Raw genomic sequence first — 14,387 nt, forward strand, 5'->3', positions numbered from 1 at the left:
ACTGAGGGTGAGGTCTGAACCTAGTGGACTGCCCTTTACTTAGTAGATCACTCCTCAAACTTACATAAAAAGACCACCGCCACACCAGATTAATCACACTATTCAACTTTTTATAGGGATAATTAGATAGGTCATTCTGTTGAAACTGAAATGAGTCTATAGAGTATCAAGTGAGTGAGTGAGTGAGTTTTAGTTTTATAATCAAGTCTGGACAAGACAATCCAGTGATCAACAGCATGAGAATCGATCTGAGCAATTGGGAATAGAAGACATGTGCCAACCAAGTCAGTGAGCCTGAACACCCAATCCCATTGGTCGCCTCTTACGACAAGCACAGTCGCATTCTGTGGCAACCATGGGTTGCTGAGAACCTGTTCTACCCACGATCTTCATGGGGCACAGAGCATCAAGTTAAGAATTCTTAGGGCTACGGACGCCCTGGAGACAACATAAAATATGATAAACATGGAGACACTCACTGGATGCAGTTGGTGGACCTATTCCAGGGTAGGAGTTGAACTATCCGGTTTCCACATGACCAGGCAAAGTAGGAGTAGTCTGGAGCCCAGGCACACGCCCATGTCTCGTAGCCCTGGCGATGGGAATGGTTCCCCAAAGATGATTGTAAATGTTCAACTACTTGTGCACGAGCTGGAAAAACAAGTTTCATCGTTAAAACATCTTCAGTAATACTAAAGTTTGTTTGCTTTGGTTTTATTTATTAGGTTTCTAAAACTCTAAATTGGAAAAAAATCTGACAAGAACACAAACTCTTTGGGCAGAGCAAGAACAACTAATGACACATTCATCAGATGAAGCTAAGATTTCTAAAACGTTAAAATGTTGAATACAGTCAAGATCTGTTAATAGGCATACAGATTGGATGTTTATGTACCCAAACACATGTCATGGGAGGCAACAAATAGGACTGAATGGTCTGACTTCCTGATCTGGTTGGCACACGTCACTGTATCTCAACAGCACAGGTCAATGCTGCTGATGTTAATCACAGGATTGTCTGGTCCAGACCTGATTTGGAATAATGCTGAGTACAGTGATATACAATAAAGAAAAACAGCTCTGAGCGAGGGTTGATGAGGTTGGGATGGGTTCACACTTTCACCAGTTTTTCAATGTACATTTAATAAACTTCCAGTATAAAATGGGGGTGGGGTAGGGGGACGGATTTCCTGGGAGCATTCTTCACACTGAAATTCCTAAAGGAAATGTGTCCACATAACAGTTACATCACGTGTGACCTCCCAGCCTCGTGTGGCAGCACATGACATAGCAGGGTCAAAGTTCAAATCATGTTGATGTTACTGAATTATACAGTACACTAAGTAACTATGTTTCTCAAGCTCTTCATACATTTCCCCAGTACCTGCCAATAATAAACAATTACTCTGAATTATTTAACAACATTAAGAAAGCGAGAACAGAATCTGAAACTGTCAAACAGGAAGTGATGAAAGGAGTTCCTGAAGAAATCTTTTCTATCTAATCATCGTAATGAATGTCTAAAAACAATCGCTACTGCTGAAATAATCATATTCTCAAATGCCTTCGTGGAATGTATTGGCTTGTTGTTATGACATGAAACAGTTTCCACATATCACAACACAATCTAATATTATGTCGCCAAGCAATGTATTCAGTTCTTGTGTCACCGCAGTATTCCATGTTGAGTAATTATGTTAGTGACCTCAGCCATTTCCATGACTGTGGCCTCTCACCATGAGTCAGCTTCTTGGGTTCATATTACTCAACCACTTCTATCACTATGGCAACTGAATTCTGCATTTACACACATTTTTTTCAACGTCTGCCTGTATACCCTGTAGACTACTACAGTATGTACATGGAGCATAATATAAGTGAATAATGTTACAGTGATAGATGAGTGAGTGAGTGAGTGAGTGAGTGAGTGAGTGAGTGAGTGAGTGAGTGAGTGAGTGAGTTTAGTTTTACACCGCACTCAGCAATATTCCAGCTATATGGTCACGGCCTGTAAATAATCGAGTCTGGTCCAGACAATCCATGATCAACAACATGAGCATTGATCTGCACAACTGGGAACCGATGACATGTCAGCCAAGTCAGTAAGCCTGACCACCCGATCCCCTTAGTCGCCTCTTTTATGACAAACGTATTGTTGCATGTTATGGCAAGCATGGGTTGCTGAAGGCCTATGGTACCCCGGATCTTCATGGGCCACAAAAATATATTTGCTGGAGTACTTGGGTATGTGCAATATTTGTAAATTAGTTATGACATTGTTACATTTGTATATAGATTTTGTTACATTTATAGATATGTGGTGCTGTGTGGTCCTGTGCATGGAGCTCAGGTTAGAAATCAGATAAAGTTAAACAACGTTGAGGTCGGACAGCCCCTGGATGGGTGACCATGTGTGGCAGTTTGACTCCTGAGAGTTTCTAGGACTTCAGTCCTGCTCCAATACAAAGCACATGCGATACATGTGGTCTCACCCTAGGCAAGCGAGTTTGTTCAAAATTGCCTCCGTTCATCCAGCAGAAAATGGGTACTCGGTAGGATACGTCATGTGACTATAACCTTCTAGCGCCTAAGAGGCAGCTTGGGTTATACAGGGTAATATTATGCTTGCTTTGACTGAAGATGAGCACAATAAGCATTCATCTCATGAATGGACTTTGGCGCAATATAAATGGACATATTATTATTAACATTATTATGCTGCATTTATAAATACATTGTTGCATTTGTGTGTATACACACAGACACACAGACACACACACAGACACACACACACACACAGTGTATTTCAATAAATGTTATATTTTTAATTATTAACCTAAGATAATTCCATATGAACGTATGTAGCATGTAGCATTACTGTACTTGTTGTGTTTCTCTTTCACTCTAAAGAGTGAATATCTTCTGTTCATATTGTGTCATTATCCTAAATGGTGAACATTATTTACATCAAGCAATATGCCTGCAGCATAAATAGCTGCTGTTTATATCATGTTATTATCCTAAAGGGTGAGCATCATCTGTTTCTATCATGTAATAAGCTTGCAGCGTGAATATCTCTGTTTATATAATGCTATTAGCCAGGGTCCACAAAGTGTTCGTATTGTATTAGTAAAGAGCTATCGTAAGTGTATGACATAGTTTAAGAATGACATAGAGCTACAAATGCTTTTGTGGATCAGGCTAGCTATTCTCGAAACGTTTGTAGCTGTACGAACTTCTTAAGCCCATACTTAACACATTGGTTACAATCAAAGTTAAGAATTCTTAGGGCTACAAACATTTCGAGAATAAGGGCCCAGCTCCCTGAACAGTGAATGCCATTTGTATATTTATCTTGGAATATTCCTGAACAGTGAACGATTTGTTTATGAATTATATTTATATTCTAAAAGGGTATACGGGACTTTAAGATCCTTGTAAATTCCATATTTCCTGAGGCACAACAACACTCAAAAAGCATCTGTCCAGAAATGTGTCATATTTTATTGCTTCTAAGCAAGTATCATTTTCTTCATGGCCATGGAAGTATTGAATACTATTCATGTGACAACATATGCTAGTAATTCACTCATGTTACCTGAGATACGATACATCACAACACGAACATTTTAGTGAAGATGATATATTGCAAATGTATAGTGCACTTAAGCTGCAATAATCCCCCCAAAAGTGTGGCAACACGATACATATCACAGTCATTTAGAAAAGAGATAATTAAGTTTATCATGTTTATAGCCAGACTTTTTAATAACATGCAAGCACCATGTCTAGCACAGTTCTTCACACAAGAATTATAATTTACTCATTTGTTAATCAGCAACGAAAAGCTTTTTTTGTGACAGATGTCATGATACAGCAATTTGAACTATTGTATTGGGATATATGACAATGTACAACTTTGTATCATTTCACTGTATTGGTGGCCCATCAATGGCCATCAATGAATTGTCACGCCACTATACAAGATATGAAGACGGTTTCTGGGATCCCTTGCTGTGTTATTCTTTGAACACTTTAACATGTTTAAATGAGTGAGTGAGTGAGTTTAGTTTTACGTCGCACTTAGCAATATTCCAGCTATATGGCGACGGTCTGTAAATAATCGAGTCTGGACCAGACAACATGAGCATCGATCTGCGCAATTGGGAACCGATGACATGTGTCAACCAAGTCAGCTAGTCTGACCACCCGATCCCGTTAGTCGCCTCTTACGACAAGCATAGTCACCTTTTATGGCAAGCATGGGTTGCTGAAGGCCTATTCTACCCCGGGACCTTCACGGGTCTTAACATGTTTAAAGCAGGGTGTAACCTCACTCACTCATACTCGCTCATACTGCTTCTAGCAGTGTGTGAAATAGCGTCTGCCTGGCAGCCTGCTGCTTGCTAGTAACATGGCAGCCCTAGAACTTTATTTTATAACCAGCCTTGTGGGCAAATATTTTCTCCAAGGGTATATATTTGAGAATGTCATTGACTATGAGAAATATTTTGGAAATAATTTACAAACTGAGATAGCTAGATGACGTCTGTATAGTTCATGATCAATCAAATCATAACTTCCACAGATCAGATCCTATTTTTAATACAGGGCTGGCTACATGTTACAACAGTTTTCACTTGCAACACCAGCCCTGTGGGCTTCCTGGCTTTTTATAGGAGTTTCATACACTGCTTCTAGTCATGTCTATCATCTGACTGTTATGACAGATGTAACCTACAGATGTGTGTCTCCTACAGACGTCTCAGATACAGATGTGTCTCCTACAGACGTCTCAAATACAGATGTGTGTCTCCTACAGATGTCTCTCCTAAAGATGTCTCAAATACAGATGTGTGTCTCCTACAGATGTCTCAAATACAGATGTGTGTCTCCTACAGATGTCTTTCCTAAAGATGTTTCAAATACAGATGTGTGTTCCCTACAGATATGTGTCCTATGGATGTTTCAAATACAGATGTGTTTCTTCTACAGACATCTCTCCTACAGATGTGTCTCCTTCAGACATCTCTCCTACAGATGTGTGTCTCCAACAGATGTCTCAAATACAGATGTGTGTTTCCTACAGATGTCTCAGCTACATATGTCCTTCTCATCAAGGTCTCTCCTACATATGTCTATCAAGCAGATGTGTGTCTCAACAAACATCTCAGGTGTCTCTACCTACAATTGTTTGCCTCTTCCTACAGATGTCTCAGCTACATATGTCCTTCTCATCAAGATGATCAAGGTCTCTCCTACAGATGTCTCATCTAGAGATGCCTCTTAAACATATGTCTGTCGCCCACATAAGTCTTGCACCGAGATGACTCTCCTAAATATTTCCTAAACATGTATTATGTCTCCAGCACATCCCAAACACTTAAACCTTTGAGCAGCTCTGGTAATCAATTTACATTTTCCTTGTCTGGGATTAATTGCTCAACTGACAACCTTAACATACAAAACATCCAGTTTTGTAAGTCAAAAACTCCATCAGTTGTTTATGTTGTGAGTTAACAAACCTAACATTAATAAGAAACATGTTTCATGTTTTTTTCAACCTCAGTTAGTCTCCTGAGCACATTGATGTTCACTTACGCAAGCAAGATTGATCAACAGTACCGAAACAAGTCCTCATCTTTGTCAGTCATTTCAGTGCTCTGAGTGCTTACTACGTGAAATACTGTCACCAGCATGAAGACTCCGAGAGAAAAGACCTTTGTTTCACCACATTAATCCCACGTGTAACACAGGGTCAGAACCTGTCTTAAGGTATGAGTACGAGACATTGAACCAATGATCTTCTGATCTGTGGGTGGACACACATAGGGTCCTAAAGTACAAAATGTGGGTCCTAAAGACCCCTAATCACTAAATACATAGATTCATACTAATGCATTGGTCAGGCACAATGTCAAAATTGTTTCTGAATAATATGGAAAAGAGCTCAAGAGGAAAAACCTACTGTAAACAAAATACTGATTACCACCAAAGTACTTATCTTGGAAACCTAGATAATTCCCCACTGTACATAGTAATCTGGTAGGTTGCTCTATGTTCCAGGTAAACACAATGATGCTTGTTAAAGGAGGTGACAGGAAAGGCAGCCATGCTCCAGGTAAACACAATGATGCTTATTAAAGGAGGTGACAGGAAAGGCAGCAATGCTCCAGGTAAACACAGTGTTGTTTATTAAAGGAGGTGACAGGAAAGGCAGCCATGCTCCAGGTAAACACAATGATGCTTGTTAAAGGAGGTGATAGGAAAGGCAGCAATGCTCCAGGTAAACACAATGATGCTTATTAAAGGAGGTGACAGGAAAGGCAGCCATGCTCCAGGTAAACACAATGATGCTTATTAAAGGAGGTGACAGGAAAGGCAGCAATGCTCCAGGTAAACACAATGATGCTTATTAAAGGAGGTGACAGGAAAGGCAGTCATGCTCCAGGTAAACACAATGATGCTTGTTAAAGGAGGTGACAGGAAAGGCAGCCATGCTCCAGGTAAACACAATGATGCTTGTTAAAGGAGGTGATAGCAAAGGCAGTCATGCTCCAGGTAAACACAATGATGCTTGTAAAAGGAGGTGACAGGAAAGGCAGTCATGCTCCAGGTAAACACAATGATGCTTGTTAAAGGAGGTGACAGGAAAGGCAGCAATGCTCCAGGTAAACACAATGATGCTTGTTAAAGGAGGTGATAGGAAAGGCAGTCATGCTCCAGGTAAACACAATGATGCTTGTTAAAGGAGGTGACAGGAAAGGCAGCCATGCTCCAGGTAAACACAATGATGCTTGTTAAAGGAGGTGACAGGAAAGGCAGCCATGCTCCAGGTAAACACAATGATGCTTGTTAAAGGAGGTGATAGGAAAGGCAGTCATGCTCCAGGTAAACACAATGATGCTTGTAAAAGGAGGTGACAGGAAAGGCAGTCATGCTCCAGGTAAACACAATGATGCTTGTTAAAGGAGGTGACAGGAAAGGCAGCCATGCTCCAGGTAAACACAATGATGCTTGTTAAAGGAGGTGATAGGAAAGGCAGTCATGCTCCAGGTAAACACAATGATGCTTGTTAAAGGAGGTGACAGGAAAGGCAGCCATGCTCCAGGTAAAGACAATGATGCTTATTAAAGGAGGTGACAGGAAAGGCAGCCATGCTCCAGGTAAACACAATGATGCTTATTAGAGGAGGTGACAGGAATGGCAGCCATGCTCCAGGTAAACACAATGATGCTTATTAAAGGAGGTGACAGGAAAGGCAGCCATGCTCCAGGTAAACACAATGATGCTTGTTAAAGGAGGTGACAGGAAAGGCAGCCATGCTCCAGGTAAACACAATGATGCTTGTTAAAGGAGGTGATAGGAAAGGCAGTCATGCTCCAGGTAAACACAATGATGCTTGTTAAAGGAGGTGACAGCAAAGGCAGCCATGCTCCAGGTAAACACAATGATGCTTGTTAAAGGAGGTGACAGGAATGGCAGCCATGCTCCAGGTAAACACAATGATGCTTGTTAAAGGAGGTGATAGGAAAGGCAGTCATGCTCCAGGTAAACACAATGATGCTTGTTAAAGGAGGTGATAGGAAAGGCAGCAATGCTCCAGGTAAACACAATGATGCTTGTTAAAGGAGGTGACAGGAAAGGCAGCCATGCTCCAGGTAAACACAATGATGCTTGTTAAAGGAGGTGATAGGAAAGGCAGTCATGCTCCAGGTAAACACAATGATGCTTGTAAAAGGAGGTGACAGGAAAGGCAGCCATGCTCCAGGTAAACACAATGATGCTTGTTAAAGGAGGTGATAGGAAAGGCAGTCATGCTCCAGGTAAACACAATGATGCTTATTAAAGGAGGTGACAGCAAAGGCAGCCATGCTCCAGGTAAACACAATGATGCTTGTTAAAGGAGGTGATAGGAAAGGCAGTTATGCTCCAGGTAAACACAATGATACTTGTTAAAGGAGGTGACAGGAAAGGCAGCCATGCTCCAGGTAAACACAATGATGCTTGTTAAAGGAGGTGATAGGAAAGGCAGTCATGCTCCAGGTAAACACAATGATGCTTGTTAAAGGAGGTGACAGGAAAGGCAGCCATGCTCCAGGTAAAGACAATGATGCTTATTAAAGGAGGTGACAGGAAAGGCAGCCATGCTCCAGGTAAACACAATGATGCTTATTAAAGGAGGTGACAGGAATGGCAGCCATGCTCCAGGTAAAGACAATGATGCTTATTAAAGGAGGTGACAGGAAAGGCAGCCATGCTCCAGGTAAACACAATGATGCTTATTAAAGGAGGTGACAGGAAAGGCAGCCATGCTCCAGGTAAACACAATGATGCTTGTTAAAGGAGGTGATAAGAAAGGCAGTCATGCTCCAGGTAAACACAATGATGCTTGTTAAAGGAGGTGACAGCAAAGGCAGCCATGCTCCAGGTAAACACAATGATGCTTGTTAAAGGAGGTGACAGGAATGGCAGCCATGCTCCAGGTAAACACAATGATGCTTGTTAAAGGAGGTGATAGGAAAGGCAGTCATGCTCCAGGTAAACACAATGATGCTTGTTAAAGGAGGTGATAGGAAAGGCAGTCATGCTCCAGGTAAACACAATGATGCTTGTTAAAGGAGGTGACAGGAAAGGCAGCCATGCTCCAGGTAAACACAATGATGCTTGTTAAAGGAGGTGATAGGAAAGGCAGTCATGCTCCAGGTAAACACAATGATGCTTGTAAAAGGAGGTGACAGGAAAGGCAGCCATGCTCCAGGTAAACACAATGATGCTTGTTAAAGGAGGTGATAGGAAAGGCAGTCATGCTCCAGGTAAACACAATGATGCTTATTAAAGGAGGTGACAGCAAAGGCAGCCATGCTCCAGGTAAGCACAATGATGCTTGTTAAAGGAGGTGATAGGAAAGGCAGTTATGCTCCAGGTAAACACAATGATACTTGTTAAAGGAGGTGACAGGAAAGGCAGCCATGCTCCAGGTAAACACAATGATGCTTGTTAAAGGAGGTGACAGGAAAGGCAGCCATGCTCCAGGTAAACACAATGATGCTTGTTAAAGGAGGTGACAGGAAAGGCAGTCATGCTCCAAGTAAGCACAATGTGCAATATTTAAGGAGGTTCCAGGAATGGCAGCCATGCTCAGGATAAACACAATGTGCAGTATTGAGGAAGGTGACAGGAATGGTGGCCATGTTCCAGGTAAACACAATGTGCAATATTTAAGGAGGTTCCAGGAATGGCAGCCATGCTCAGGATAAACACAATGTGCAATATTTAGGGAGGTGACAGGAATGCATCATGAAAACTAGAACCTTTTCTCGGACGCGATACTCAAATGTTTCTTCCAGACAGAACTCAGTCATGTCATATTTGTTTCTCCACATTGCTTGCATTTGTCAAGTTGAATCTAGGTCGACGTAACACGTGTTCTGATTGGACAGAAAAAACGGAGATAAATCTGCTGCCATTTTTGGCCGCTAGGGGATTTTATGAGAACCTTGAAATATGGCCATATTAGAACAGAGGTTACGTAGGAAGATATGACAAGTAACCACTGTGGGGAGAAAATGGGAGGTGACAGGAATGGCAGCCATGCTCAGGATAAACATAATGTGCAATATTGAAGGGGGTGACAGGAATGGCAGCCATGTTACAAGTAAACATATGTGAACATTGTGGGAGGTGGCAGGAATGCCACACAAAACCATGACAAGAGGCCATAGATAACAGGCAATGTGCCACACACAACAAGTGATTGATATTGTGAACAACAATGGGGGACACAATGACACGTATACAATCAGTCTCACCATACCTACAAACTGGCTATTATTCTATTCTATACTATAACTCTCAAAAGTTACCAGACCAGATGGAAAGTTGCCATTGCAGAATTTTCTAGATTAAGAAAAATAATAAGAAGGTAAATAAGAGGAGGGAACCTGCTTAATGTTTTCAATGATTCTCAAATCAAGGTCTTGGTCAACATACTCAGTCAGATTCGTACAAGAGCATTGGGCGTGCAGCCTTTTTAAAACTGACCGTTTGGTTGCGAAACTGACTGTCCTGGATGGTAGGTCATGCGGGACTTTGCAATGCTGGTATTTCTCAATATATTTTGTTCCTAATTCTGTATGGCCAGCTTGAACTAAGGACAACTGTATTGTTATACACATCTCACTTATAAATATTAACTCTGGTAACTTTCATAGGATTTTTAACTGCTAATGAGTCAGTCAGTATGGTTTCAATTCACAACTCTGGTATTTGATAGAGTGAGCAAGTATGGTTGTAATCATCTTTAAGCAACATTCCAGCAATATCACCATGAGAGACAACAAAAATGGTCTGAACACCTTGCACCCATGTAGGGAATCGAACCTCCGGTCTTCAGTGCAACGAGCCAACGCTTTACCAACTAGGCTCTCCTACCGCCCCACTATCTGATACAGTCCAGTAGGTTTTCATTATCAGTGCAATAGAACTTCAATCAAACAAGTTAATCGATTGCTAAACACAGAATAATAGTAATGTATATAGTTACACCACTAATTTGCATCTGTATTTAGTTTCCGGACAAAAAATACTATGAAAACATATGCACGAATATCGGATTGCATTTAAATAGCATAGTTCTCATCATGCACAAATGACTTGTTTCCATGAATACTGTAAATCATGAAATTAATGTGAGCATTTAATTATTGTGAAAAATGCACTTGAGGCACGGCAAGTGACTTAAGAAAGTAACTTGTCCTAATTAAATTTCCACTATCCCTAATTTTTTATGCCATAAAAACGAGGATGAAATTTGGAAAGGATAAATTACCATAATGTTTGATGCTAATGTTTACTAGAATGTTCATCAAGAAGTGATACACAGCTAAGAAGGAAAACTCTTCTTTATCATCATTGTGGAATTTAAAAGTTATATTTTGAGCAGATCTGAAATGAAATCCAAGTGTATTTGCAGTATGAAACTGTAAAAGCATGTAATCTAGTAGCCCATGGACAAGTAAGATACCACTAAGTGATATCCCGAAATGAAAATGACTTGTTCTGGCACTGGGATTTTTTAACCCCTCCTGAAACATCTCTACAACAAACTGACAGATGCAACAAACTGTTTAGGTTCTTGTCACTTGCTTGTGTGTTCAATTTAAATTGCACATATCCAACTATTTTCATAATGAACTTAAAACAGAGGCTCCTTTGACAAGGGACCGTATAATAAATGACTTTTGCCTCATATATAACTCCTTCATGTTTGAAGGGAAAGTTGACATACCACAGCAGCTTTTAGCCAATCCTTATGGTACTCAGTTCAATAGGTTTAAACTGTTAGTTCTAAAATATTTAGTCTTTAGTTATGCTCGCGAAGATCCAGGATGGAACGGGTCTTCACCAACTCATGGTTGCCACAAAAGGAAACAATGCTTGTCATGAGACGTGACTAACAGAACGTAGTGGTCAGACTCACTGACTTTGTTGACAAATGTCATTGGCTCCCAATTGTGCACACTGATAATCAGGTTGTTGATCACTGTGTTGTCTGGTCCAGGTTTGATTACTTACAGACCTCTGGCATATAACTGGAATAGTGCTCAATGCGGCATAAAACTAAACTTATTCATTCCCCACTCCAACATCTTCAGTTAAAACAATCTGTGTATGTTGTGAATCTTAGTGATTTTAAAATGCAACTTAAAAATTTTGTTAAAACCCACACAAGCAATTTGGAAGCCACATATCATGTAGAAAAGCCTATTATCATCTCTAATACACTGTCTTAATGGCTAAATAGACTTTGTCTTCCACAACTTATGCTTGTCAAAATTGGTCACAAATGGGATTGGACTTGATTGTCATTGGGTGAATCAATATTCATTCTGTGGATCACTGGATTGTCTGGTCAATTACTCAATTATTTACAGACCTATTGCTGAGAGTGGCATTAACCAAAACACAAATAATCTAAATTGCTAAATGTTTTTAAAATATAATTTAAAAATTAGACCACTAACCATCTATATGAAATGAGGCTAGATAAATGAACATTATTTTGCCAACATAAAACGATAGAAAAAGGTTTGCTAAAGAATATATATAATTTAGTAGCATCAGTTCAAATTTAATTGTGGTATCTTTTATCATCTGAAAAAACCGCTATGTTCTTTATCGTTTTGAATATGCTTCAATATCATAACTAATATTTATATTTTGACATCTTTTTGTGAACTCTTGTTTAATTGCGGGTTTACTGTACATGTTATAAAAAGAAACAACCTTCAACAATAGATTCCACTATTTAGTCTCGTTATACCGCGGTGCATTGACCCATTTCTCGAAGTCAATACACAGAATTTACCTCAAAAACATCTTCGTGAATAGCCGCACGTAGCCGCGCGTTGTTTTCAACTAGCTCGTACGCCTAACGTGCTTACTCTATCACGTATGTGTGGACTTACGTTGTTTTTGCTGTTTGGGAGAGGAAGCTGTAAAACGCAGCAAGTGCATCTACGCCACACACGACCTAGCTCCGTTACCATTACGTCAGAGCATGTTGTGGCTTCTCTATCAGATATTTTGCCTACTTACCTATATCATCCGGCTCCGAAAATCGAAAGCTGTTGGAGAGTATTTGTCTCATTGAGCTAAGGCCCGCAATGTTTGTATCCTAAAAGAAACAGACCGTTGCCAAATCCGTGTAATCTCAAGAGTTGACAGTACTAGTATGTTGGGCTCTTGCCAAAATAAAACTTCCGCACGGGTTCTACACGTGCGACTGATGTCTCAGCTCAGGTGGTTGCTTTTTGACAATTATAGTTCTATAAATTATCAGAAATGTTCATATTAGCACTACACAGCGACAGCGTACACCGCTACATTCGGCACACAACCAAATTCAAGAGAACTCACGAGACCGCGATCTCGTAGCGACCAGCAGTCTGGGTCAGCGAGAGAATGCTGTGTACAACAAATCTGATTGGCTAGCGCTCTCACACCTTCTGTCAATCAATATGAGCAGCACGATTGTTGTTGTAGTTCAGCTTTGTAGTTATGAATGAGATATTTCCTAGATGACAGTAGTGAGTGCCGGGTGGCCGGCGAGGTTATCTCTTGTGGAATTTTCTTCTCAGTGACGCAGTGACAGGAATAGATTACCCTTCACTTTAGCATCTGTGAATATTTGACCGACATTTCAAGGTTGCCACGCCCCAAAAAGGATGACACGTGTCTCGCTGGATCATACGGACGGTACTTTGTTCCCCGTCAAACGTAAAAAGTAAACTATAGCATAACCCGTAACGTAGAAAAGTAAACAATAGCATAGCCCGTAACGTAGAAGTTGACCACTCCGCAGTTATCAGGTATCGCAGACGCGTTGCGATAAAAACATTTTTCATGAAAATACATAAACGCATATCAGAATGATCCATTTTTCGAAGTCCTGTTATATAATATAGACTAGCTGAGTCATAGAAATGTTTACTAAATTAATTTCTAAAAAAACAAGGCACTCGTTTGGAAAAAAAAGGTCGATGCGAACTTTCAACAGATTGACCCTTTTGCGCTGTATAAAGAGTATGCATGCATCGCTGTGGTATATAGAGGAGATCATGTCGATAAATTTCATATCAAGTGACACGAGAGTATGCAAAACACATAAAACCTGAATATACTGTTATCGACTGACTCGTAAAACCCCACTTATTTATTACTCAACCGGGTTAAGGCCGGGTTCAGTTGTTAGTAGATAATTACACTCGCCCATGTTTGGTACGGTTTTATTTGAATGTGTATATTTCAAAACGTAGGATAATTTAAGGCATCCCATCAATATCACGGCGGGGGACACCATGGATGGGCTTCAGGCACTACGCCCATGTGACTAATGGATCCCGGGTCTTCGGTGTGAGGATTAATTAACCACTTGGCTTCCCCATCGCCCCATATTCACTCGAAGTTATAAAACATATGTGATATCTAACTCGTCCACATTTCTGCAAGGGGATATGAACATTAATATTTTAATGCATATTTCATGCCGACTGTGCATGTTATAGCTAACCTATATATTGCTACTGCTCTACCCTGCTCCAGGTGTGATTACACAATGCCATTTAGAAAGTGGTCAAATGCAACATATGTCATTTTGGGGTTTCACTTTCTCAGTAAAGTGCAAATTCTAGTACTTTAGGGGTTGAGTCCCATCCCGAACCCGCACCCTCAGAGTGAAAAAAGTACTAGAATTTGTACTTTACTAAGAAAGTGAAATCCCAAATATGACATATGCTATCCAACCGTGAAGGTCCCAGGGTAGAATAGGCCTTCAGCAACCCATGCTTGCCATAAAAGGGTTGTTGTAAGAGGCGACTAACGGG

At 40.5% G+C, this 14,387-nt stretch overlaps 1 protein-coding gene across 1 annotated transcript in view; it reads right to left on the minus strand.

The window, feature by feature from the left end:
• Window positions 1-12,968, minus strand: part of LOC137293539 (WD repeat and SOCS box-containing protein 1-like) — a 30,506-nt gene extending 17,538 nt beyond the window's left edge. The window contains exons 1-2 of the mRNA XM_067824158.1: window positions 12,601-12,968; window positions 480-651 (exon numbers count right to left, since the gene is read on the minus strand). Of these exons, the coding sequence (XP_067680259.1) occupies window positions 480-651; window positions 12,601-12,652 (224 nt within the window). The 5' untranslated portion in view covers window positions 12,653-12,968. The remainder of the gene's footprint in view (window positions 1-479; window positions 652-12,600) is intronic.
• Window positions 12,969-14,387: the final 1,419 nt, after the last annotated feature.

Source organism: Haliotis asinina, chromosome 1 (genome assembly GCF_037392515.1).
Source record: "Haliotis asinina isolate JCU_RB_2024 chromosome 1, JCU_Hal_asi_v2, whole genome shotgun sequence".
Taxonomy (NCBI): domain Eukaryota; kingdom Metazoa; phylum Mollusca; class Gastropoda; order Lepetellida; family Haliotidae; genus Haliotis; species Haliotis asinina.